General features: G+C 58.4%; 1 protein-coding gene across 2 annotated transcripts; it reads right to left on the bottom strand.

The window, feature by feature from the left end:
• Nucleotides 1-1,012: 1,012 nt before the first annotated feature.
• On the bottom strand, nucleotides 1,013-22,935 carry KLHL17 (kelch like family member 17). Of its 2 annotated transcripts, XM_030963733.1 has the most exons (12): nucleotides 22,698-22,935; nucleotides 13,764-14,017; nucleotides 12,918-13,039; nucleotides 12,297-12,518; nucleotides 11,142-11,258; nucleotides 10,502-10,715; nucleotides 8,300-8,444; nucleotides 7,285-7,452; nucleotides 6,523-6,611; nucleotides 5,688-5,761; nucleotides 4,829-5,010; nucleotides 1,013-4,066 (listed from the first exon to the last, which is right to left on the bottom strand). In XM_030963733.1, exons 2-12 carry the CDS (start codon nucleotides 13,972-13,974, stop codon nucleotides 3,838-3,840), a joined length of 1,773 nt encoding a protein of 590 aa, XP_030819593.1. In that variant the 5' UTR covers nucleotides 13,975-14,017; nucleotides 22,698-22,935; the 3' UTR covers nucleotides 1,013-3,837. The 2 variants fall into 2 exon arrangements, with proteins under 2 accessions (XP_030819593.1, XP_030819594.1); XM_030963734.1 differs by lacking the exon at nucleotides 22,698-22,935 and having other exon boundaries at nucleotides 13,810-13,935.
• Nucleotides 22,936-23,505: the final 570 nt, after the last annotated feature.

Genomic DNA, 23,505 nt, shown 5'->3' with positions numbered 1-23,505 from the left:
TTTGACCTCTAAAAGCAGCTCCTTTGTGCCCAGAATCCATTAACCCTTCCTGGCCCAGCGCAGCACCAGGACCCCCCTCCGGAGGGCCCCCACCACAAATTCCGTGATTTTCACGGCAGGGGCTGCTCTCTGCTCTCTGCACAGCTGGGAAACAGCCCAGCACCTCGTGGCCCAGGTCAGCAAACAGCCCCAGCTGTGCTCTGTGCAGAAAAGTGGGATTCCTCTTGGATCCGTGGCTAACACGGTCAGGCCGTGACCACAAACGCGCTGTTCCTGCATTGGAGCTAAATAAAACCTCCCAGCTCCGAGCAGGGCACAAGTGCAGCTCCTGCTGCTGTCACGGGCCCTGCCTGCTCGCTGGGACAGCAGTGACACCAGCAGGGCTGGCAGGGACAGCTGGCACTGGAGCCACGAGGGGCTGGCCTGGAACAGGGGCTGGGCAGAGTTAAAGGAATAAAGTGGGGTTTAAATAAATGAAGGAAGTTAAAGGCCGGGCAGAGTTAAAGGGATAAAGTGGGGATTTATTAAAAGGCCTTATATGGACTCAGTCACGAGTTTTCACACTTTTATAAGTTTTGGTCCATGTCCGTATTGGGGTTCATTGTCCAATTCCAGCTCCAGGCTATGCAGTCCCACCCTCCCAGGTTGCTCTCCTCCATTCCCTGTTTGCACTTTTGGGGCCTTTTGGGCCTTTTTGTTGTTTGCACTTTTGGGGGCCTGGAGCTGCAGCCTGGTTCTGGGGCTGGAAAAGGATTGTTCTGTGTGCCTGAGCTGTGAGGAGAACCTGCTAACACTTTATATGGGGTTCAGGGTTGCCCAGCACCCTCTGGGGACCCTGCCCTGACACAACCTGAACCTGCCCTGGCTGCTCAGGATCCCTGCCCTGGCTGGGAAGGAGGGAGCAGCCCCAGGAGCCAGGCAAGGGGAGGGGAGGGAGAGTGAAGGATGCACCAGGCGGGATCCAATATCCAAGAAAATGTCTTTATTGTACACGTTGGCTTCTATTGCTCGTATCCCCTCCCCAGCCCCATGTAGTGCAAAAAATTCAGAGAAAACAGAGTTCCACATAAATAAAGTCGGATAAAGTTACAGAGAAATCAAAGTGACGACGCTCGGACATGGATCTGGACCAGGTGTGCCCAGCAGGGCGGCCAAGGGAGCCTCTGCCCCCAGAGCAGGGCAGGGGATCCCGCCTGGCCCTGCTGGGGAACCCCCGAGCCCGGAGCCCCCCGGCTGGGGGATGCTCCTCTGCTGGGAGTTCACACAAGGAACGTCGTGGGCGAGACACCACGGACTGAAACTGGCAGGGAAGCCACACAGAGTTGTTCTCCTCCCCTCAGACAGCACAGACAGACAGACACAGACAGGCGTCCCCTCCGAGCTCTCCTCCTCCTCCTCCTCCTCGGCAGGGGACGAGCAGCACCAGGAGCAATCCCACCCTGGCACGTGCCAGGGCAGGCGCTGACACCTCGTGTCCGCACAGTGTGGGTCGGGGGGCTGGGGACCCCCAGGAGGTGCTGGGGGCTTGTTTTGCCCTTTCCTGCATAGTTTGGGCAGCACAGACAGGAGGTTCCCTCCTTGCTGGGTTCCCGTGGGTCAGGCTCAGTGGATATTGCTCAGGAGCCAGCCAGGGGACACAGGAGTCACTCCGCCCTGTCCCTGCTCCTCGGGAAGCAGGACAGCACCACACAGGATCTGCAGTGGCACCAAAATTCTGCTGCGTTTCCCACTTCCCTCAGGTTCTGCTCCCAAGGCACAGCTCCCTCCCCACTGTGCAGCAGCCCCAGCTGGAGCAGAGGCTCTGAGCCACTGCCACATCTCACTCCTGGTTTGAAACCAGCCCTGCTTCCCCCTCAGCAGCTCCTGCACTGCAGCTCCTGCCTGGGCTCCCCTCTCCCTTCACCCCTGACCCCTCCTGAGCTCCTCAGCACCTCGGGCCAAGCCCAGCACCAGCCCCTTCCACCTCCCCGTGGGGCTTTTGGGCTGATCCTCCTCCAAAGGGGCCCTGGAGCCAGGGACACCTGGATGGGAGCCCAGCAGGAGAGGGAAATCCCTTTGTTGGTTACAGCAGTGGGATGGAAAGGGTTGAGAGCTCACTTGGGTGGAGGCACATGCACAAAACAGAGCAGATTTCACTGGTTGCATCCTTTTTTGAACCAAGCAGATTGCTCTGACCTTCCTGGGAGAGAACTGCAGAGCCTGGACACTCACAGGGGGCTCTGCAGGAGAGGGAAATGGGAGAACTGCTGAGCTGTGACAGCTGGGGCAGGGAGAAGGGGACAAAAAGGGGATTTGGAGCCTGTTCCAAAAGCCAAGAAGGCCTCCTGAGCCTGAGAAGCTCAGGCTGCCCTCGGGGAGAGGCTGGAGGGGGAAGCAGCCCTGGTTTGCAGAAGGTGCTGGGAATTCCAGGTGTACAACGTGAGGCACAGTGAGTGGGCTTGGGAAACCTGCAGGCACCTGCCCAGGGGAAATCAGACTGCCAGGAAAAGGGTCTGAAGCTGGGGAGTCCCTGTCTCATTTTAAACTCCCCTCTCAGGAGAGTTCAAAAAGCAGAAATCCCTTGCTACTTGAAAATTCAGGGCCACAGGTACCACACGAGTGAAATCTGAGCTCTGTGAGCGAGAACTGTGGAGTAGGGGGGAAAAAAGGAGGAAGGAATGAGTTCCAAACAGTTGGACCATATTTCCAATGCTACATTTGAACACTTGAGCACGATTGAGGTACCAGTGGTTGAGTCGTTCCTCTGTGGTGCGGAGAGCACCTGACCTGTGCCTCAGCTCACGGCTCACACACACAGCACACCCTGAAACAGCACAGCACGGGGGCCCTGGCTCCAGGACAGGCCTCACAGGGCTAATTTATCCAAGCTTTAGTTCATTAGAGTGGTTGTTTAATTGCCAGGGAGTCGCTAATTGGAAAGGGTCCCTCCCGTGCTGCTTCTGGCATCTCACACATGCACACACCCCACCCACCCAGAGAGAACTTCCAGGGCACAGGAATCATCTCCTCAACAGATGGGAAAAGGAGCTGCATCCCTCCTGCTGCCTGGAGAGCAGAGGGCATGGGGAATACCAGGGCAGTGTAAAAAAGAAAGGGATGTGGAGTCATATTAGCGTTCAAATAAAAAAAGGCAAATAAAAAAAATTAATACCCAAAAAAGTAATGCCAGGCAATCCTCCTCGTTCGGAAGGCTGGACTGTTCTTCTTCCAAGAACTGACTCCTTTCCACAAACCCAGGATCTGCTTTGCAGAGAGGGGAGCAGCAAACAGGCCAGGCCATTCCCAGAGAGCCTGGGCCAGCAGTGATGGCAGCGATGCCACCAAGGTCCCTGCAGCACCTGCCTGGCCAGAGCCCCGCGCAGCTGGGACCCCAGCGGGCCCGGGGAGCCCTGCAGGGCTCAGGACCCTCCCCACCCTGCAGCGCTGTGCCTGGGCCGGCCTTCCTCTCTTGCTGTGGTTAAGGCATCAAAGAGACGCCCTCGGAGCGGGGCAGCGTCCGGAGCAGGGCACACACCTCGGGCTGAACTGGCTACAGTGACATTCAGAGTGGGGGGTCACACATCGTCCCCCGGGGCGCCCCCAGGGCTGGCAGTGCCCGGGGGCACGGCTGGAGCACGGCAATCCCAGAAGCAGCAATGGTTCGGGTTCCCCCTTGCCCTGAGGAGCTTTGGGGGGTGCTGGATGAGTCTGGCCCCTCTGCTCGCCCTCGGGGGGGACCAGCCCTGGAAGCACATGTGGTGGCCCTGGTGGGTGTCCCCAGAGCGGGCAGAGCCCCGCGGGAGGGCCGGGCCGGCTCAGGCGCTGTCCCCAGGGGCCGGGGCACGGCCGGGCTCGCTGTCAAAGGCTCGTGGAGGACACGGAGAGCGTGGGCGACGAGGGCGGGGGGAAGTTGAGGAGCTCCAGCACGGCCACCCCCACGCTGCTGCGGCGGGTGAACATGCACGAGGCGGCCACCCACTTGTTGGTGCGCGGGTTGTACTTCTCGATGGAGTTCAGGCTGGAGCTGCCGTCGTTGCCGCCCACGGCGTAAAGCCACCCGTCCATGGCCACCAGGTCGTGGGTGCTCCTGCAAGGAGAGCACGGCGGGGAGGCTGGGAGGTGCTGGGGGGAGCTCAGCACGGCAGGGACCTGCCCAGAGCTGTGGCACCCCAAAAACACCCCGTGGAGAAATGAACTGTTGGGGCAGCAACAGGCAGAGCACAGCACAGAGCCACAGATCCCCCCCTTCACTCTGACACTCTTGTCCAAACTTCATCAAATACCAAACCTCATCAAATACCAAACCCCATCAAATACCAAACCCTGTGAGCTTCCCCTTCACTCTGACACTCACCCCAACCAGATCAAATACCAAACCCCATCAAATACCAAACCTCATCAAATACCAAACCTCACCAAATACCAAACCCCATCAAATACCAAACCCCATCAAATACCAAACCTCATCAAATACCAAACCCTCTGAGCTCTCCCTTCAGTTACACTTACAAATTTCATAAATCAATACAATCACCAAATACCAAACCCTCCGAGCCCAAAATCCCCGGCCTTGCAAGCCTTCATTCCTCCCACAGCCCAGCAGCATCTCGCTGGGCTCAGCCAGCTGAAGCCCTGGTTCTTTATGGCCACACAAAGTGCTGAGGATAAATCCCTCTGCAGAACATCCCTGCTGTGCCCTCCTGGCTCTCCCTCCAATCCCTCTGAGCAGGGCAGGAGCGTGCTGAGCCAGCCACAAACCCCAAAACCCCGTGGTGTGCCTGTGCTTTATGGCACAGCAAGGTGAGGTCCCCGCTCCTGAGGCTCCAGAGGGACACAGCCCCTTCCTTACCTGCGGATGTTCATGGGGGCCACGCTCTCCCAGGTGTTGGATTTGGGGTTGTAGCGCTCCACGGAGTTAAGGCAGCTGGTGCCATCATTGCCCCCAGCCACGTAGAGCATCCCCTCGAGCACGGCCACGCCCGCGCTGCTCCTGCGGCTCAGCATGTTGGCAATGGGGCTCCAGGTGTTCACCTGGGGACACAGAACCCATCAGCCACCCCACAGGGCATCTCCCACACACCCCTGCCAGGTCAGGCCTGCTCTGGCCACACAGTCCTGCCATGAAAACCCTTTTTGGGGGGATCACTTTGTTCCTCCCCGCTGTCCCGCAGTTGGCAGGAGGAATTAGAGAGCAGTTGGCTCGGAGAGCACAGCAGCAGCTGGCAGGAGCCATCCCAGGGGCACAGAGACGCCCGTGCCAGGCCACCGGTTGTGCCCCAGCTGAATGCCAGCCCAGCCCGGGGCTGAGCTGTATCTATTTCCAATCTGTGTGAGTGCAGCTGGGGCTTTGCAGCTCACACAAAGCCTCCAGGACCTTCTCTTTGATCTCTCTGCAGTGCCCGACCCTGCTGGAGCAGAGCTGTGTCCCCAGCCCGCCACGCTCCCAGCTGGGAGCTGGGAACAGCTCAGGGCACAGACAGGATCCCTGCTGCCCTCAGAACCACGGGCAGCGGGGCCAGGGGCTGTTCTGGTGTCCACCCTCCCAGGGAGCTCTCACAGAGCAGCTTTGGGTCACTGTGCTCAGGACTGCACCCTGCGTGCTCTGTCCCTGCTGATCCCCTCCATCTCCCAGCCATGCACGGTGGGTCGAGGCCTTCCTGAAGAGGGGAGAAGCACAGGAGTCACCCAAATCTCCCTCCCACATTTACCTGGGGCTCGTACTTCTCCACCGTGGCCAGGTGTGACGAGCTGTCGTAGCCCCCCACTGCATAGAGGTTGCCTTCTGCAAAGACACAGGCACAGGCATGAGCTAAAACCACATCCCTGCCCCAGCACAGCCACTCACAACGTCACAGGTGCCCCTCTGCAGGTGCCCACACAGGTGCAGGCTGAGCCCCAGCACAGGTGCCACTGTGCTGCGTCACCTCTGTGCCAGGTCACCTCTGTGGGTCAGTCCTGCTCTGGCCACGCAGCTCCTGCCATGAAAACCCTTTGGTGGGAACCTCCCTGCGCTGCTGTTTTAGGCTCTTTCTGCTGTGTATGAACACATCTGTGACATTCGCAGGCCGTGAGTCCAAATAACTCCACGGTTACAGAGCACAGGGAGAAATAATAATGGTTGTGGCACTGCATTAGAGCTGTCCAGAGCTTAAAGAGGCTTTGGCAGCGAGCTGGTCTTCTCCCCAGTGAATGGCCAAGGACTGCTATTTGTCCTAGGAGGAGGGACTGGAAAGGCCTTAGGAAATGGCACGTGGTCCAGGCTGAGCCTCAGCACAGGTGCCACTCTGGAGGTGCCCACACAGGTCCAGGCTGAGCCTCCCCTGCCCCAGGCAGCTCCTCCCTCCCCTTCCAGCAGGAGTGGTGTGAAATACTCATCAGGCAGCCCCTCTGCAAAGCCTCCCAGAGAGCTCCTGATGCTGCTGCTGCTCCCTGACCCCCTCGTTCCGGAGCCCCGGGGTATTTTTAGCAGAGGAAGGGGAGCAGAGCAGCACGGGGAGCCCTCAGGAGCCCGCCCAGCACCCCCAGCCCCCCGGCAGCACCCACCTAGCGTGGCCACGCGCACGTAGCGCCTGCGGGTGCTCATGGCAGCGATGGAGGTCCAGGTGCCCGTCAGCGGGTCGTACCTCTCTGCACTGCAGGGACACAGGGACAAAGGTGGGACACTGGGAAAGCCCAGGGCAAAGCTCTTGGACACGGGGAGGTCTCACAGATTGGGGACAGACAGGGGGAGTGCAGAGGGAGCTGACACAGGCTGGGTTCTGTTGCGGCAGGGGGCTACAAAGTGGGGTTTTTTCCCATTGGGAGAAGGAGGTGTGTCGCACACATCTTTTCATTAAAAATCTTTCCTTGAGATTTTTTCCTCCTGAGAAGCTGAGAGGCCTCAGGAACAAAATGTAACCAATGGTTATCTGCTGCTGTGGAATGCAACAGGTGCATCTGTGATTGGTCTCATGTGGTTGTTTCTAATTAATGGCCAATCACAGCAGAGCTGACTCGGACAGAGTCTGAGGCAGCTGCCTTTGTTATCATTCTTTTCTTTTCTATTCTTAGCTGAGCTAGCCTTCTGAGATGAAACCTTTCCTTCTATTCTTTAGTATAATTTTAATGTAATATATATCATAAAATAATAAATCCAGCCTTCTGAAACATGGAGTCAGATCCTCGTCTCTTCCCTCATCCTCAGACCCCTGTGAGCCCCGTCACAGAGGTCAGCTGTAAAACATCTGCTCAAGGGTCAGGAGCCGGGTTCCCAGCTCCAAGGGAGTGCATGCAGGAGCAGGGAGGATGGAGCAAGGCAATCCCCACCTGTTGAGGCACGAGGCCCCATCGTACCCCCCGGCAGCGTAGAGGAGCCCGTGCAGGGCTGCCACCCCCAGGCAGCTCCTCCTGGTGCCCATGGACACCTCGGGCTGCCAGGAGTTGGTGACAGGGTCATAGGACTCCACTGTGGCCAGGTCAGAGGTCCCATCGTAGCTGCAGGGACAGAAGGGGAGAAGAGGCTGCTCAGGGAAGCTGTGGCTGGCCCTGGAAGCGTCCAAGCTGGATGGGGTTTGGAGCAAACTGGGATGGTGGAAGGTGGGATGGGTTTAAATTCCAACCCAAACCAGCCGGCATTGTGAGGGAAATGGGCAGTTCGGGAGGGGGCATTGCCCATGAGGAATGCCCATGGGCCACTTCCCACACAGCCCTGCCAGGTCACTTCTGTGAGGTCAGTCCTGCTCCTGCCATGAAAACCCTTTTGGGGGGACCTCCCTTCTCTCCTCCCTGCTGTCCCACAGTTCCCAGGAGGAATCCCAGCTGCCTGCCTCAGAGAGCCCAGCAGTGGCTGGAGGAGCCATCCCAGTGTCACAGACACGTTTTATGGAAAATCCTTTCCTTAGGATTTTTTCTCCTGAGAAGCTGAGAGGCCTCAGGAACAAACTGCAAACATTGATTATCTGCTGCTGTGGGGTGCAACAGGTGCCTCTGTGATTGGTCTCGTGTGGTTGTTTCTAATTAATGGCCAATCACAGTCCGGCTGTCTCAGACTGTCTCGGTCACCAGCCTTTGTTATCATTCTTTCCTTCTATTCTCAGCTAGCCTTCTGATGAAATCCTTCCTTCTATTCTTTTAGTATAGTTTTAATATAACATATATATCATAAAATAATAAATCAAGCCTTCTGAAACACGGAGTCAGATCCTCATCTCTTCCCTCATCCTCAGACCCCTGTGAACACCACCACATCCCAGGGGCACAGAGATCCTGGTGAGCAGGGCAGGGGCTTTCCCACGGCCACCCCAGAGATGCTGGGTCACTCTGCCTGTCCGTGCCCCCTTACCCGCCCACGGCGTAGAGCTTGTTCCCGATGGCGGCGACGCCGACGCGGGCGCGGCGCGTGGACATGGAGGCCACCATGTGCCAGCGGTCCGTGCGTGTGTCGTAGGCCTCGCAGTCCCCGTGGATGGCAAACAGGCTCCCTCCACCTGCTCGGGGAGGGCCAGTGTTGGAATTCAGGACATCCCTCTTGTTGGGGTCTCTGGCTGCTCAGAGCGACCCCAAGAAAAGTTGGAAAGTCTCTTTTCGCGGCCTGGCGGTCAAAGAAGAAGTCAGAGCTCTTCATTTCTCAGTCTCAAGGTTGTTTATTGTATCTGATCTATAAAATGCTTTCTCCTGTCCTGCCGAGGTCCAGGGGCACTGTGCCTGCCCCTGGGGTGGTGTTATTTTTTTATATTAAAAACTACATGTACAATATTTACAATTATTTCCCAATACCTATCACCTATGTTAGACAGTGAGCTTCTACTCTAAACCAATCCAAAAGTGCCAACATCACAGCAGAAGATGGAGGCCAAGAAGAAGAAGGAGAAAGGCTGGACATGCCCAGATCCCTCCATCTCACCCCCCCTGAATCCCCATTCTAAAAACCCCAAAGTCTACTTTTTCACCTTGTGATAAATTCACAATCATTCTACTTAATTTGTCATCCCTCTGGGTGTCCTGAGCAGCCAAGAGCCCTGCCAGGGGGCTCAGAGACCCTGCCACAGAGCCCAAACACCTGTGGGTTTGATTATGAGCCATGGAGCAAATTACCAACCTTAGATGAAGACCTGCAAGCCACGACAGTTTAAGTAGAATGATTGTGAATTTATCACGGGGTGAAAAAGTAGATTTTGGGGTTTTTAGAATGGCGGTTCAGGGGGCAAGATGGAGGGATCTGGGCGTGTCCAGCCTTTCTCCTTCTTCTTCTTGGCCTCCATCTTCTGCTGTGCTGGTGGCACTTTTGGGTTGGTTTAGAGTAGAAGCTCACTGTCTAACATAGGTGATAGGTATTGGAAAATAATTGTAAATATTGCACAGGTAGTTTTTAGTATAAAAAGATAACACTGCCCCAGGGGCAGGCAGAGTGCCTGGAACTGTCCTGCTGAGCAGAGCTTGGTTGGACAGGAGAAAGAATTTTATAGATCAGATACAATAAACAACCTTGAGACAGAGAAATTAAGAGCTCTGACTCCTTCTTCAACTGCCAGGCTGCGAAAAGAGACTTTCTAACACACCTTGGTGCCACTCTGAGCAGCTAGAGACCCGAGAGCTGAGGGGAGCAAACACAGCCCAAACCCAATGGGATGGGGCAGGGATTGGGGCAGGGACTGGGGCAGAGACTGGGGCAGGGACTGGGGCAGGGATGTGGGGCAGGGATTGGGGCAGGGATTGGGGCAGGGATTGGGGCAGGGATGTGGGGCAGGGATTGGGGCAGGGATTGGGGCAGGGACTGGGGCGGTTGGGGCAGGGATGTGGGGCAGGGATTGGGGCAGGGATGTGGGGCAGGGATTGGGGCAGGGATTGGGGCAGGGGATTGGGGAGGGTGGGCAGGGATGGGAGGGGGAGGCATGGGGCATGGGGCAGGATTGGGGAGGGATTGAGGGATGGGGGCAGGGATGTGGGGAGGATTGGGGCAGGGATGGGGCAGGGATGTGGGGCAGGGATTGGGGCAGGGACTGGGGCAGGGATTGGGGCAGGGATGTGGGGCAGGGATGTGGGGCAGGGATGGGGCAGGGTGGGCAGGGACTGGGGCAGGGATTGGGGCAGGGTTGGGGCAGGGACTGGGGCAGGGATGTGGGGCAGGGATGGGGGCAGGGATTGGGGCAGGGACTGGGGCAGGGATTGGGGCAGGGATGTGGGGCAGGGATGTGGGGCAGGGATGGGGCAGGGGATTGGGGCAGGGATGGGGCAGGGATTGGGGCAGGGATTGGGGCAGGGACTGGGGCAGGGACTGGGGCAGGGACTGGGGAGTTGGCAGGGACTGGGGCAGGGACTGGGGCAGGGATGTGGGGCAGGGATGTGGGGCAGGGATTCGGGCAGGGGCAGGGATGTGGGGCAGGGATTGGGGCAGGGATGTGGGGCAGGGATTGGGGCAGGGATTCGGGCAGGGATTGGGGCAGGGAGTGGGGCAGGGATTGGGGCAGGGATGTGGGGCAGGGATTGGGGCAGGGATTCGGGGGGGCAGGGATGTGGGGCAGGGATTGGGGCAGCAGGGCCGTACCCACAGCGAAGAGCACGGTGCTGGCGCCCTCGCAGCGGCGCGGCCGCGTGCGGCTGTTGCCCAGCACCCCTCTCTGCTCGGGCATCAGGTGGTACTTGAGCGCCTCGATCAGCAGGTCCTTGCACTCCGAGTGGTGCCGCACCAGCAGCTCCGTGTCCACGTGGCTCATCAGGAAATCCCGGCTCAGCAGGGGCAGCCGCACGCACTTCATCAGCTGGGGGGGACAGCAGAGCAGGGCATGGGACAGGGGCACTGAAAGGGGACAGCTGCGATCAGGGAGAAACTCCTGGGGCTGCCCCATCCCTGGAGTGTTCAGGGACAGCTTGGAGCAGCCTGGGATAGCCAAAGGTGTCCCTGTCCATGGCAGGGGTGGAATGAGATGGGATTTAAGGTCCCTTCCAACCTGCACTGGGAGTGGTAGGACAGGGACCTGCTGCTCCTGCCCTGTCCTGCAGCTTCCTCCAGCCCGGGCACTCGGAGATGGTGGGCACAACCAGCCCCTTTCCCAGCCCACTCTCAGCCCCTTCCCAGCACTCTCAGCCCCTTCCCAGCCCACTCCCCTTTCCCAGCCCACACTCAGCCCCTTCCCAGCCCACTCCCCTTTCCCAGCCCAGTCTCAGCCCGTTGCCAGCACGCTCACCCTGGGCACGTGCTGTCTCCTGCTGTCCACGTCGTGTTTGACCCAGCTGAGCACAGCCCTGTACACCTCCTCCTCCGAGGGCACGTTGAGGCTGTCGCTGGAGATGAGGTCCAGCACCTGCAGGGCGGGGGGGAGGGCAGAGCTGCTCGCTGTGGAGGCATTCCCAGCTCCCAGCACAGTGAACAGCAGTGCCAGGGGCACGGCTCTGCCTCCTGGACGTGCTGCGGGTTCCAAACAGCAACTGGGTGCCCCAAAAGCAGCAGGTGCAGCTTTGTGGGGACATCTCTGACCATCCTCCCTGGCTCTTCTTTTCCCCTCACTGTGGCTGAGGCTGCTGCAATGCCTGACAGTTCTCCCTGATGTCGCTGGCAGCGGCAGCAGGGAGATGACTCTGCTGGCATTTGTCCCTTCCATATTTCCTGGGACAGACCCAGCAGCCCTGGCTGCTCCCAGAACTGTCCCTTCACCTGCCAAGGGCTGCAGAGCTGCAGCAGGGGCAGATGTGACCCTCCCCTCACTGTCACCCTCCCCCTGCCCCGGGGATGGGTGAGGGGAGGTGTCTGACCCTGATCCCCACACAGAGCAAGGACTGGGAATTGCTCCTTTCTTTAGGATGTTTCCTCCTGAGGAGCTGAGAGGCCTCAGGAACAAAATGCAAACAATGGTTATCTGCTGCTGTGGAATGCAACAGGTGCATCTGTGATTGGTCTCATGTGGTTGTTTCTAATTAATGGCCAATCACAGTCCAGCTGTCTGGACTCTCTCGGTCGGTCACCAGCCTTTGTTATCATTTCTTTTTCTATTCTTAGCTAGCCTTCTGATGAAATCCTTTCTTCTATTCTTTTAGTATAGTTTTAATAGAATATGTATCATAAAATAATAAATCAAGCCTTCTGAAAGAGGCGGGTTCGCTCAATAACAGCTGCTCGTAAGGAGCTCGCTTGGGTTTCGGGTTTGCTTGGTTTTTCTTGCTAGACCATGATGCAAAAGGTACAAGGGTTGATTTTTGCTGTTTATAGCTCAGTTTTCATTATTATTTCATCTTTCCCTTACGGTGTGTAGTCTCTATCGCGCCAATGGTGTCTTTTCACGGAGTCAACATTCTCGTCTCTTCCCTCATCCTGGGACCCCTGAGAACACCACCACAGGCCTCACCTGTTTTAGGGGCAGCAACATGAACTCCTCTGTCTTGGACACCTCCACGAAGTGCTGGAGGACGTACTTGTGGGCAGACTTGAGCAGGTCGCTGCAGGAGTGGGTGTCAGCAAAGCCCCGGATGCCCAGGCAGTTGGAGGGGTCCAGCTGGCTGAGCAGGAACTTGCAGCAAGCATCCCTCACACCATTGAGCTGAAGCAGGCTGGCAGCAGGGAGAAGGGTCTGGCAGAGTGGAAAAGAATGGGGCAAAAGGGAGTTCCCAGGGCAAGGAAACGATTTTCACCCTCGTCCCACTGCGAGGCACGAGCAGAGCAGGTTTAGTGAGCACCTCCAGGCACAGAAAGGACAGAGCACTCCTGCTTTCTAAGGTGAAGAACAGCTGGGGAGGACACCTGTAACACCCCCAGGGCCAGGAGAAGGGCAGGTGCTCAGGAACAGGGCTGGGAACTGCACAGAGCTTTGAGGAGCCACCTCTGGGAAGGGAAGCAGCTCAACTCCCTGAGCACTGCCAGCCCCAGCTGCCACCACAGGCACAGCTGGCAGTGCTGAGTGGGAGAGAGGGGTCCCAGGAGGAAAATGTGGAACAGAACAGCTCTGTGGAGAAGGGGGAACAGCTCCTACCTGCACGTTCCCCTCTCCCACCACGATCTCAGCCGTGTAGGCGTACTGCACCAGCTGCTCCAGCGCCTGCGGGTCGATGTCGTGCAGCGTCACATGGGTCTGCCGGCTCTCACTCATCTCATCTGGGCCAAAGGACACCCAAAATGAGCAAAAACCCCCCAGCAGGGCTGTTCCCCCACAGGAGGATGCGTGGAACCAGCTGCATCCACCTCTGCATCCCAGCCCAGGGAGGATTTCTGTCCAGCTCTGGGGAACGGGGACCAGGATCCTGGGCAGAGGGACACCAGGATCCTGGGCAGGGAGGGACACCAGGATCCTGGGCAGAGGGACACCAGGATCCTGGGCAGGGAGGGACACCAGGATCCTGGGCATGGAGCTGTGGGCAAAGGGAATCAGGGAAGGGAGGGAAATGGAGGATTAAACCATGCATGGAACAAGTGGTTTGTTTCTGGAAGGTTTCCTGCCCAGCTCTAGGGATTGGGGGGCAGGTCTGCAGGACAGGGGACATCAGGATCCTGCACATGGGCAAAGGGACTCAGGGAAGGCAGTGAAATGAGGAATATTCCTGTTCTTGCTGACAGAAATGACACATGAAAGCGAGAACTGGGAGGGGATTTGAGCAGAGAGGGGATTTGGGCAGGATCTTGTGCAGGAGGGGGACACCAGGATCCTGCACACGGGCAAAGGGACTCAGGGAGGGCAGTGAAATGAGGAATATTCTTGCCCACAGAACTGACACATGAAAGGGCAGGGCAGCGAGAACAGGGAAAGGGACAGAGCCGGGGAGGGGATTTGGAGAGGGGAGAGCTGCCAGCCTGTCCCTGGGGAAGAGAGGACTCTACTTGCTTGTGAACATGGCGTGGAAGTAGGGGCTGCACGACGCCAGCACCACCTTGTGGGCCTTGATCTCCTTGGTGGCCACGTGCAGGACGATGTCGCAGAGCAGCCCCCGCTGCCTCATGCGGTTCATGCACACGAAGGCGTCGTGGTAGTGGCGCTTGGAGTTGTGGGAGATGCTGTGCCCGTCGCGGTTCAGCAGCTGCACTGCCCCCTCCATGGCTGCGGCGGGCACCGAAGGGGGCAGCGCCCTCCCGCCGCCTCTGCCAAAGGGGCAAACAAAGGGTTAACATCGCGACGGGAGCTGGAGGATGGACAGGGGTACAGGGGAAACGGGGGGATTTGGTAAATGGGCTTCAAAGGAGTCACCTTGGGCAGGGGAAGGGTCACAGCCAAGGTGGATCCAAGGTGGATCCAAAACAGAACCAAGATGGGCACAAGGTGGACCCAAGGTGGATCCAAAAGGCACCCAAGATGGACACAAGATAGACCCAGAAAGGATCCAAGATGGACCCAAGGTGGATCCAAGATGGATCCAAGACGGATCCAAGACAGACCCAAGACGGATCCAAGATGGACCCAAGGTGGATCCAAGATGGACCCAAGGTGGACCCAAGACAGACCCAAGGCGGACCCAAGATGGACCCAAGGTGGATCCAAGATGGACTCAGTCACGAGTTTTCACACTTTTATAAGTTTTGGTCCATGTCCGTATTGGGGTTCATTGTCCAGTTCCAGCTCCAGGCTATGCAGTCCCACCCTCCCAGGCTGCTCTCCTCCATTCCCTGTTTGCACTTTTTGGGCCTGGAGCTGCAGCTTGGTTCTGGGGCTGGAAAAGGATTGTTCTGTGTGCCTGAGCTGTGAGGAGAACCTGCTAACACTTTATATGAAGTTCAGAGTCACACACCAATGCAGCACAGAATGTGGAAGATATGAAAGCTCAAACTTAAGGCATCAATCCAGGCTGCAGCCCTGGGTGATCCCTGTGGGAGCCACCACAGCTCAAGCACCCTGTGCTGGCAGCGACCCTGACAGCTCTGACCAGGCCCTGCTGGGGAAATGTCATCTGCTTCAAACAAAGAGGGGAAATTCAGGTTCCATATGGGCAAAGAATTCTTCCCTGTGAGGGTGGGGAGGCCCTGCAATGGATTTCCCAGAGAAGCTGTGGCTGCCCCTGCAGCCCAGGCCAGGCTGGATGCAGCTCAGAGCCCCCTGGCATGGTGGAAGCTGTCCCTGCCCACGGAACCAGATGATTTTTCACACTCCCTTCCAACCCAAACCATTCAGTGCTTCTAGGAAAACAAACCCTGCCTGATCAAGGAACATTTATTCACGCAGAGATTTCCTCCCCCTGCTGCTGTTTGCATGCACAAGGCCTTTGGCTGCCTCTGTGCCAGAGCTGGGGGGGCGAGCAGGGGATGACTGAGCAGCAGGAGGAAGGAGGGGGAGGCAGCAGCAGGGACAAAAACAGCTTGAACCCATCCCGAGGCTGCCAGCTGCCCCCGCATCCCCGCGGCGAGAGGATCCCCTCGGCCCCCGCTCCTGCACACCTCCATCATCACCCTGCCGAGCCCAAAAATAGCAAAGCAGCATCCTGAGCCTGCTCAGCCGCGGCTGCAGCCCGCTCCTGCCTTTTTATGGAGCAGTTGTAGCACGTACAGAGGCTGGGGGAGGATGAAAAGATGAATAAACATCTTTTGGTTTCCTGCGCGGGGAGAAAAGCCTGCAGCGCCCTTTGCTGCTGGCATCACCCGGGTGCCGCGGGGTCCCTGCTGCCCCTGGCACAGGCAGGGCCTGCTGGGGCCTCCCAGCAGGGACACAGGGTGGCACCGTGCCCTGGGCACCAGGGAAGAGCCCAGGAGTGTGGTCCTGTGCTCCCACATCCCATTTTGGGAAGCTGCAGCATCCCCGGGACACCCCATCTCCTAATTCCCATCTGCTGGCTGAGGTGCCCGCAGAAAGCAGGGTTTTTGTTATTCACATCCCTACCTGGGCTCCAGAGGGGCAGGCACAGAGCCCAAAACACCTGTGGGTTGGATTATGAGCCATGGAGCAAATTACCAACCTTAGATGAAGACCTGCAAGCCATGATAAATTGAGTAGATTGATAGTGAAGTTATCACGGGGTGAAAAATTAAATTTTGGGGTTTTTAGAATGGGGGTTCAAGGGGCAAGGTGGAGGGATCTGGGCATGTCCAGCCTTTCTCCTTCTTCTTCTTGGCCTCCATCTCCTGCTGTGCTGGTGGCACTTTTGGGTTTGTTTAGAGTAGAAGCTCACTGTCTAACATAGGTGATAGGTATTGGAAAATAATTGTAAACATTGTACATGTAGTTTTTAGGATAAAGACATAACACTGCCCTGGGGCAGGCAGAGTGCCTGGAACTGTCCTGCTGGATGGACCTTGGCAGGGCAGAGGAAGAATTTTATAGATAAGAAACAATAAACAACCTTGAGACTGAGAACTGAAGAGTTCCGACTCCTTCTTCAAGCGCTCAGGCTGGGAAGAGAGACTTTGAACATTGCTTGGGGTCACTGTGAGCAGCTAGAGACCCTGAGCCTGCTCCCTGTGCCCCGTGCCACCTCGCTGGCAGCACCAAACATCCCTCATTTCCCTGGTAAAACCCCATTCCCAGGAAACGAGGGTCTGTGGGCTGTCACTAATGGGGAGCAGCACAGGGACAGAGCAGCAGTGTCAGGGCTGCACAGGGGCAAGGCAGCACCAACCCATTCTGTGGGCAGCAGCAGCAGCACTGCACGTGTCCCCACGGGCTGGGACGGATGTGCTGCCTCCCCTGGAATAACTCTGAGCTTGTGGCACAAAAAAAAACCCCAAAAAACAAGAAAAGGAAGCGTTTGTTTGGCTCCTCTGCGCCAGAGCGTGGCCGTGCATAACAGCTCTGTTAATTAATGCAAATGATCCCTGCCCAAAGGGAGGCCTGTTCTCGGCACACAAAAACACCATATTTTGCTGGGGGTGAAAAGAAGTGTGCTGAGCAATAAACAGAGTGTCCTCCAGGGAGAGGCTCCGAGCTGCCCTTTCCCAGGAGGGCCCTGCAGAATGGCTTTTTGTGGGCAGCCTGCGTGGGGACTCTGTGTCTGGCAGCAGGGCTGGCAGGCAGCAGGGCCACATCCTGTGCAGCTGCTCCCATGGCACGGACAGGGAGCAGGGCACAGCCCCTGCCCTCGGCCTGCCGTGCAGCCAGGCTCCAACCCACCCCCTCCGTGCGTGCCCACCCCTTTGTGCCTCGTCCCTGCTGCAAAACCAGCTGTTTGTGCACAGCCCTGCAGCTCCCACGCCAGGGCTGCCTCTGGGGAGGGCACAAAGCCCTCGCTGGCACTCAGTGGCACTCAGTGCCCTCGGTGGCACCCAGCTGGAGCCCAGCGTGCCACAGCAGCACCAACAGCTCTGCCAGGTGGCACCGTGGGGCCAGGCCCCCCTCCAGGGCTGCAGCCAGGGCAGGGCCCTCCAAAATGGCACAGCCAAACCCCCCCTGGGATGGAGCAGAAGCTTGGATCCCTGGGGAGGGACAGGATCACAGTGCAGCAGCGTTCTTCCATCAATAATCAAGGGCTGTTTGCACAGCCACAGCAGATCTGCACTGTCCTCACCCCTCAAACTGGGATATCCCAAATTATTCCTTCTTCCAGAGGGAAATAATAATAATTTCTATTTTGCAATTATAAAAATAATTTCTATTTTGCAATTTATTACAAAATAAATTTATTACAAAATAAATTTATTACAAAATAAATTCATTACAAAATTGCATTGCCACCTTTCCTGCTCCCTTCCCCACAAAAAACCCAGGCAGAGAGGATGGGAACCATTCAGCTGTGCCTGCCCAGGAGCCAGATGCCAAGCAGGCACTGAATCCAGGCAGCTGTCCCCAGCAGGATGTGTCACACCAGCACCACTGACACAGAGAACGAAACGCTCTGGGGTTCAGTCCTTCCCCAGCCTGCACCCAGGGAGCTCCAGCAGGCACTGGCAGCACCAGCAGCTCCAGCTCATCGTGAGCTCAGCCTGGGAGAGCCAGGGCTGGCAAGGAGCACAGGGAGCAAGGGGATGCTCTGAGCTGCTCTGAGCTGCAGATCCTCACTGCTCCCCAGGGCAGAGTTCTGCACCTGTGCAGAGGCCAGGGCTGAGATTTTGGATGGAAGTGGCAGCAAGGGAGCTGTCCCTCCTGGAACCAGCCCTGCCTTTGGGAGGCAGCAGGAGCTGGGGAGCTGGCAGTGCCAGGGAAGCTGGAAGCCCTCGGTGGGGACACGAGAACACACAAATGGGGTGAGCAGCAGGGACAAGGAGCACAGCCCGGCCCTAAGAACCCCTCCAAAGCTCATATCCTCCGTCCCCTGCTGCTCCTGCAGCTCCCTGGCATGGATGTGCTGCCTCAAGGCAGGGCAGGGCAGCACAGACAGCGCTGAGTCTGCAGGACTGAGAATCCCCAGCTCCCAGGAGGGCTGGGGCTTTTTTTATTTTATTTTATTTTTTTCATGAATTAGGCATAACTGACACGCACTGAATCCTCCTGTCTAGACATCTGCAGAGAAGTGACAAGCTGCCAGGGAGGATGTGGAGCCTCGGCAAGGGGGTGGGGAGGACAGGGAAAAGCTGCACTCAGCTGCCAGCTCCAGGCACAGAGACACTGCTGCCTCCAGGCAAGAGGGGCTCTCAGCACACTGACCTGGCCACAGCCTCTCAGCCCCTCCCTGGGCCCTGGTGCAATCACCAGTCTCTCCTAATTAAAGCCTAGCTCCTCGTTATTCCCTGGGGAGTTTTGTTTGGAAGCTCCAAGCTGCTCTCAGTCACCTCAGAAAGTGACAGGAGGGAGCAGGAGGCAGAGGCTTGATGCCCTGGGACATTCTCACATATCAGAGGGATGAAGGGCATCCTCAGCATCCTCATCTCGGTGCCCACAACCTTGTCCTCACCTCCCCCAGGCAGCAGCTCTTCCTTCAGCCACCTCCAAACTCAGCTTTTGTCTTGCAGCTCCAAGCAAGGCTCCATGCTTGAGGGATTCCGAGGCATCTGCGCCAACATTTGGGTCATTTTCAAGTAATTGGTGGTGAGGGTCAGGACTGGAGGAGGTTTGGGACTGCTGAACTCGCGGGTTGGGGAGGAACAAGGAATGGAAATGGATTCCTGCCAAAAGGTGCAGGTCCCCAGCTGCACCGGGCTAGACTGCAGCTGCCACAGTCCGGCACAAAGCACAGCAAAAGCTGAGCAGAACGAGCCCTGCGGCTCTGAGAGGAGCTGGAAATGTGGGTCATGTCCTGATTCCCCTGCCCAGGGTCCCCAGCAGCAGGGCAGCCTGTGTCTCATGCCCTGCCGGTTTGTGGCACAGGCAGTGCCAACCTGGGAACACCCAGCAGGAGCCCTGCCCAGGCAGCAGGGCCGGCCCAGCCCGGCTGCACTGGGACACAATCTCTGTGCCCAGCTGATTTTCAGACAGGTAAGCACGAGGGGAGAGCGCTCAGGGAGCCTGCGCTGGGCACAGCCACACTCCCTGCCCAGGATCCCCCTGTCTGCAGCACCCTCGCTGCCCGCAGGGACTGTGCCCTCTGCTGTGCCAGGTGGCAGTGGGCAGCTCAGAGCGGGTCACCAGCACCGCCCAGCAGTGCCCCGCTGTCACAGGACAGGCATCAGTTTGGGGAGGCTCAGCAGGAGACACACCTGGCCTCTAAAGGGAAGGATAACTCCGTGACATGAGGCAGCAGCAGGGAAAGCAGGAAAATGCACTCGGATCTGCTGGCTGCAAACAGGCAGGGAGATCTTTTATAGAATGAAATCATTCTGAATTTTACAGAATGAAATCATTCTGAATTTTACAGACATGAAATAATTCTGAATTTTACAGATGTGAAATAATCCTGCTGCCTCTCCAAACCAGGAGGTCAGCAGTGGGCATTGCTGGCTCAGCCCTCTCACACCACGGGCAGGGATGGCTCCCAAAGCCTCCTCCAGCCAACAGAGACCAGCCCAGCTCTGCACCTCCTGCTCTGAACCAGCTCTGACCTTCTGTGGAGCAGTGGGAAAGTCTTTCCAAGCCAGGAGACAAAAGGATTCCCTCCCATCTCGCGGCCAGCAGCAGCACAGGCCACATCCCCAAACACGGAGCTATGTGACACCACGGCCTTGCGCTCACTGGCACAACGAGAGCCTGCCAAGGCCAGCAGGCCCCAGCCCTTGGGAACTGCAGCTGCAGGAGCTCAAATTCCTGTCCCTGAGGAGCCACATCCGTCAGGGATGGTTGCAGCAGCCCAGGCAGAGCAGATGGAGCCTCGCAGGCCTCCCAAACCCAGGCTGTGCCCAGATCCAGGAGGCAGCACTGGGGCTTCAGTGGGGCTGCTCGAGTTCTGGAGCTGCTGAGCCTGACATGGAGCAGAGCAGGGCCCAGAGCAGCTCCCCAGCAGCTCTGCACATGGCTGTTCATGACATGGAGCAAAAAGGGGCCCAGAACAGCTCCCCAGCAGCTCTGCACATGGCTGTTCATGACATGGAGCAGAGCAGGGCCCAGAGCAGCTCCCCAGCAGCTCTGCACATGGCTGTTCCTGACATGGAGCAGAGCAGGGCCCAGAGCAGCTCCCCAGCAGCTCTGCACATGGCTGTTCATGACATGGAGCAAAGCAGTGCCCAGAGCAGCTCCCCAGCAGCTCTGCACATGGCTGTTCATGACATGGAGCAAAAATGGGCCCAGAACAGCTCCCCAGCAGCTCTGGAGATGGCTGTTCATGACATGGAGCAAAAATGGGCCCAGAGCAGCTCCCCAGCAGCTCTGCACATGGCTGTTCATGACATGGAGCAAAGCAGTGCCCAGAGCAGCTCCCCAGCAGATCTGGAGATGGCTGTTCATGACATGGAGCAGAGCAGGGCCCAGAGCAGCTCCCCAGCAGCTCTGCACATGGCTGTTCATGACATGGAACAGAGCAGGGCCCAGAGCAGCTCCCCAGCAGCTCTGCAGCCTTCAGAGGACGCCTGCTCTGATTTCCAGGCCGTCCCCAGAGAGCCAGGCTGGCACAAGGGAGCAGGGCACATGGTCACTGTCTGTGCTGGCACAACAAAGCCCTCCCAGTGCCCTCCCCAGCGAGCTGCCCTGGGCTGGCAGCAGGCACGGGGAGCACCCCAGCCCCCCGAGATGCTCGGGAGCTGCTCCCTTTGGATGCTGGGCTCCAGAGCCAAGGGAGCAGGTGCCGGATCCGCCTGCCAGCTCCTGGTGCGCTCTGAATTAGCTGCTCTCTGCTGTGATTCATTAATCACTCAGTGCCCAGGAAGGAAACTCGGATCTCTACACCCAGCATCTCCCCGGGTCTTACTCACTGCTCTGCTGAATAAAGGATTTCCAGCAGATGTTCACGGGCCAGGGGAGAAACTCGGGGTGCAGAGGGAACGGGGTTTGCTTTGGCTGCAGGGATGGAAACCAAAAGGTTTTCATCCCTGAGGGGTCAGTGAACCCCAGAACACCAAACCTGTAACAAAACCAGCACCAGGGAACCCCAAAACACCAAACCTGTAACAAACCAGCACCAGTGAACCCCAGAACACCAAACCTGTAACAAAACCAGCACCAGGGAACCCCAAAACACCAAACCTGTAACAAACCAGCACCAGTGAACCCCAGAACACCAAACCTGTAACAAAACCAGCACCAGGGAACCCCAAAACACCAAACCTGTAACAAACCAGCACCAGTGAACCCCAAAACACCAAACCTGTAACAAAACCAGCACCAGTGAACCTCAAAACACCAAACCTGTAACAAACCAGCACCAGGGAACCCCCAAAACACCAAACCTGTGACAAACCAGCCCCACTGAACCCCAAAACACCAAACCTGTAACAAAACCAGCACCAGTGAACCTCAAAACGCCAAACCTGTAACAAAACCAGCACCAAACACTAAAGGCACCCAGAAACATCCACGTGTTGCTGAATCACCCCAGAATCAGCTCCAGCAATGCAGAGTCCCCCGGAATAATGCTGTGGGACAGCAGGAAGTGACAGCAGAGCTGGCACCCTGCACAGAGAGCCACCAAAGCAAGGCCACAGCTCCTGCGGGCTGGCACAGCGCAGGGACAGCCAGGGACAGCCAGGGACAGCCACCCTCTCCTTCCCTGCCGAGGTGCAGGGTTTTGCTCCCCGGAGAGGGAGGTTTTGCTCAGCCAGCAGAACCAGCCCAGCTGCCAGCCTGGCCTGAGCTGCAGGACCAGCTCCAGCTCCGGCTCCGGCTCCAGCTCCAGCTCCAGCTCCGGCTCCAGCAGCACAGCGATGCTGAGGTTCAAGGAGAGCCCTCTGCCCGGGCAGCCACTGCAGAGGCCACCAAAAAGCTGCGTCCCACAAGTTTCCAGGAAGGAAAACGCCTCTCCCCGTGCCCTTCAGCTGCCAGCCCCGAGCCCCCGAGGGCAGGGGACACCCCGGAGCTGCGGCTTTCCCCATCTCCCATTTCCAACGGGATCCGGCAGCACTTGGCAGAGGACAGGGGAGGAGGGCACAGGGATGCTGCCGGCCCCGGAGGTGATGCCGCGGCGCAGAGAGAGCGGCCACACGGGCTGGGGACGGCATCGGCTGCTCCAAACCCCTGCAGATATTTGGGAGCCACACCGGTTGTGCCAAAACCTTTGGGAGCGGCGCCGCTGCTCCCCCCGGCCGTGCGGCGGGGTACCCCGAAAGCAAACTTGCTCTCCGAGGAGGGATGCGCAGGGGCAGCGCCGGCAGTGATGGAGCGGGGGCTCCTCCGGGGGTCCCCCATCATTCCTGGTGACCCCTCCGGTGTGCCCCATCCCGTTACCGCTCCGCTCCCCGCGGGTCCGAGCGGCCCGGCCCTGCGGGAAGAGGGACAGCGGGAGAGAGAGAGCGAGGAGGAAGAAGAGGGAGAGGAAGAGGCAGGCGGAGAGGAAGAGAAGAGGAGGTGCGGGCGGCAGGGCCGTGCCCCGGCGGTACTCACGGCTCCGGGGCGGCCACGGCCCAAGCCGGGGGATGCTGCGGGTCCCGCTACTCCCGCAGCGGCCCCGCGCCGGGGATTCGGGGCGGGCCGGGGGCGGGCAGGTGCGGCGGCGGCCCCGCGGCTGCGGCTTCCTCCGTCACCCGGAATAACCCCGCGGCGGCCCGGCCCAGCCCGGCCCCGCACGTGTGTCCGTGTGTCCGTGTGTCCGTGCGCGGGCCCGGCGCTCCGAAGCGAGCGGCACCGGCCCCGCTGCGGGCCCGGCACCGGCACCGGCACCGGGGGCGGGGCCAGTGGGAGGGGGCGGGGCTAAGCGGGGAATGAGGCGGGGCGATGAGGAGAGGCCACGCCCCCGCTGCCGAGGGCCGCACAAAGGACGAGGGGGCGGGGTTAATGAGGGGCGTGGTTAGTGTTGGGTGGGCGTGGCCTAAAGGCGTGTCCCGAAATAATTTATGCAGGGAAAGAGTTTTGGGTCATGGGCCCATCAGCATCTTGTCACCGCCCAAAGTACTGAGTGCCCCCTCCAGGAGCTCCTGGGACACCTGCAGGGATGGGGACTCCCACGCCTCGCTGTGCAGACCCTGCCAAGGCCTGGTCAGCCTTTCCACGGAGAAATTCCTCCTGGTGTCCGACCTCAAACCAGCCCCGGTGCAGCTTAAAACTCCATTCTTGCGTCCTGTCACTTGTTATGTAGGCAAAGAGAGTGACCACCATCCTCGTACATGGAAGAAGAGAGTGACCACTATGTGACTACAGCCTCCTGTCGGGTTGGTGTGGAGGATGAGAAGGTCCTATCTGAGCCTCCTCTTCT

Source organism: Camarhynchus parvulus, chromosome 21 (genome assembly GCF_901933205.1).
Source record: "Camarhynchus parvulus chromosome 21, STF_HiC, whole genome shotgun sequence".
NCBI classification, from domain to species: Eukaryota; Metazoa; Chordata; class Aves; order Passeriformes; family Thraupidae; genus Camarhynchus; species Camarhynchus parvulus.
This window is presented reverse-complemented; position numbering and strand designations above follow the sequence as displayed.